At 55.3% G+C, this 2868-nt stretch overlaps 1 protein-coding gene across 1 annotated transcript; it reads left to right on the top strand.

Annotated features, from left to right (window-relative positions):
• The first annotated feature begins 781 nt into the window (after window positions 1–781).
• LOC119339755 (homeobox-leucine zipper protein HOX1-like) lies at window positions 782–2362 on the top strand. The gene is made up of 2 exons (XM_037611692.1): window positions 782–1468; window positions 1595–2362. The coding sequence occupies exons 1-2, from the start codon at window positions 893–895 to the stop codon at window positions 2000–2002; spliced, it is 984 nt and encodes a 327-aa protein (XP_037467589.1). The 5' UTR covers window positions 782–892; the 3' UTR covers window positions 2003–2362.
• The last annotated feature ends 506 nt before the right edge of the window (window positions 2363–2868 follow it).

The raw sequence follows: 2868 nt of genomic DNA, 5'->3' as shown, positions 1-2868 counted from the left end.
TTTTGAAGACCGGGGGGATGTCACGGCCACCACTACTACCTCGTCTAGGCGTCAAGGCCCGCAACCAGATGACGTGAAGGCTCGGCCCAAGAGAGCCAAGAGGCCCAAGAGGCTGTTCGACCCAGCAACCTGGGAGCTGGGTGGGTGAGGCGATAAGTATGAGTAAGTCCGGTGTGGAGGGCACGGAATTGTAATAGGCTGACTCTCTTTCTCGAATCCCCCTCCCCCTGCCTACTGTATCCTCTTCTCCTCCCGATCCCCTTTCTACTCTGGAACCCTAGCTACCAATTTCCCCTGTATCGCCATAATTGAGTAGATCGAGCAAGAGGGACGTAACAATCTACTGCATTTTAAGTTAATAAAAACGTATTTTATAAAAAAAAGGCTTCTTTAGATTCGTGCAAATAAAACGGTTTTAAACGGATTCGGCGTTGATTTTGATTGATCTGTTTTCTGCAAAACTCCAGCACTGACATGCCGACAGGTCTGGGTATCACCATCGGGGAAGGGGGGGCAATCCAAAAGAGGTTGGGGGGACCGGGAGCAAGTTCAGCTGGTGATGATTGGGCTTGCCTGCACTGCTGCACCGCACCTCAGGGTGCGGCGGTGACGCCACGCGCGACAAGCAATAGTTGGTGCTCCATTCCTGACCAGCTTTCTCCATTCCCTTCATTCCACCCCACAAATTAAACTATTCTTGCTTCCGAACTCAATCACCACTCCATAATTAATCAGCCCTCTGAAACCCTGATCCTCACTCCGCCCACTCTTTAAAAGCCCACCCCCTCCGCTCTCTCCCTCACAATCCACGGTCACCAGTTCCAGCGGCCTGCACGTACGTAGCTACTGTTACTCGTAGAGAGCAGGAACGACAGATCCAACAAGGAGATCAATGGAGATGACTGTTAACGGGAGGGACACCGAGCACCACCACCACCTTGGTCTTGCCCTCGGCCTCGGCCTCGGGCTCAGTCTCGGCATGTCTGGTACGACGTCTCCAGTGGAGCCGGCGGCACCCCAGACCGCTGCTGCGCCGTCGTCGAAGCTGGGGCTGGGGCAGCAGTCCTGGAATGGCGCCGGCCTTTTCTTTCCGGCCTCCTCCGGCGAGCAACGCTCGCATGCAGATGACCGGAGGCTTGCGGCGTTGGCGTGCCACGAGATGCCGTTCCTGCGCGGGATCGACGTCAACCGAGCGCCGACCACGGGGGGCGCGAGGGGCAGCTGCGGTGCCAGCGAGGACGAGGAGCCCGGCGCGTCGTCGCCCGACAGCACGCTGTCCAGCCTCAGCGGCAAGCGCGGCGCGCCAACGAGGAGCGCCGGCGGCGAGCAGGAGCGTACCGGCGCGGGCAGCGACGACGAGGACGACTCCGGGGCCGGCGGCGGCGGGTCGCGCAAGAAGCTCCGCCTGTCCAAGGACCAGTCCGCTGTCCTCGAGGACAGCTTCAAGGAGCACAGCACCCTCAACCCCGTAAGTACTCCTATATTCACCGTCTTCCAACGAAATCAACCAAGGTCAACAAACAAACAAAAACAAAGATCCCAATATTTCTTCTTCCATCCATCCTAATTTGATCTACGTACGTTGATGCACCAGAAGCAGAAGGCGGCGCTGGCGAGGCAGCTGGGGCTGCGGCCGCGGCAGGTGGAGGTGTGGTTCCAGAACCGGAGGGCGAGGACGAAGCTGAAGCAGACGGAGGTGGACTGCGAGTCGCTCAAGCGCTGCTGCGAGACGCTCACGGAGGAGAACCGCCGGCTGCAGCGGGAGGTGCAGGAGCTGCGCGCGCTCAAGCTGCTCGCCCCGCCGGCGCCGCACCTCTACATGCGCGCGCCGCCGCCCACCACGCTCACCATGTGCCCCTCCTGCGAGCGCGTCGCGCCCTCCGGCAAGCCGGTCGTCGACGAGAGCCGTGCCGCCATGGTGACCCGGGCCGTGCCGACCGGGCCGTGGGGCCCCGTCCCGGTGCTGCCCGTGTTCCTGGGCAGGCCGGCCCAGAGGTCATGATGAACTGATTAGTGTGTCATGTCGTGTCATGCCATGTCATGTGTTAGTGTTGAGAGCTTAGCATCCAGTGGTGCTACTTGATGGAGTATCTATAGGAAGAACTGAAGAACAGGCATAGTAACTAGGATAGCTCGCGAAAGAGAAGTAACCAGGGATAGAATCCTGTTTTCTTTTGTTTATACAGTATAAGTACATGAATGTCTAGTTTGAACTTAGAAACTTTTGGTGTTCCGTTTGTTTACCCAACAAGTATGTTGTCCCGTGTACAAGTGATGCAATGGGTTTTAGTACTACTTCTGCATACAAATCAGCTCACCATGTCTTGTACTTCTACACGAATTAAGGTGTTGTCTTGTTGTACGAGTGAGGCATGTGTTTTACCTCTGAGCATCAATGGCTGATCTGTTTTGTTTATAGTACACACTCTGTTCAACCGTGGAAGCTTACCACCCCCGTAATGCAGAGAGTGCCTTCCTCTGGTCAGATATTTTGCTGTATATAAGATAGATAGATGCGTGAGAATGAGACATGCATGATGCATGGAGAGTTGAATCCAAAGAGGAAATGTTCCTTTTTCCTATGCTATACGATATTAATCTCCCAAGCGTTCGTCCTTAACAACGTGGGAACATGCATATTCGTAAGAAGGAAAAGAAAGCGTACACGTCCCAAAATAGGCCAGAGAGCAGAGAATCCGGCCAGGCAGAAAAGAGAAGAGAAGAAAAGATGAGAGTGGTGCGAGGCCAAGGAAAGTCCACTCCCAAATGCGCCAGTCACACGTACGCCAAAACACATGACATGCGTCGCCCATCACACCTGGTCTCCAATTACTTTCACCTCATCTTATTATACTCCAGTAAACACTG

Source organism: Triticum dicoccoides, chromosome 1B (genome assembly GCF_002162155.2).
Source record: "Triticum dicoccoides isolate Atlit2015 ecotype Zavitan chromosome 1B, WEW_v2.0, whole genome shotgun sequence".
Lineage (NCBI taxonomy): Eukaryota > Viridiplantae > Streptophyta > Magnoliopsida > Poales > Poaceae > Triticum > Triticum dicoccoides.
Note: the sequence above shows the minus strand (reverse complement) of the source record. Positions and strands in the feature narration are given on the sequence as shown.

What these genes read in the sequence shown, in the direction of transcription:
- LOC119339755 (XM_037611692.1), top strand. Translation starts at nt 893, where the DNA reads ATGGAGATGACTGTTAACGGGAGGGACACCGAGCACCACCACCACCTT. An exon ending in AGCACAGCACCCTCAACCCC is followed by an intron (nt 1,469 to 1,594) that starts GTAAGTACTCCT and finishes TTGATGCACCAG; the next exon opens with AAGCAGAAGGCGGCGCTGGC.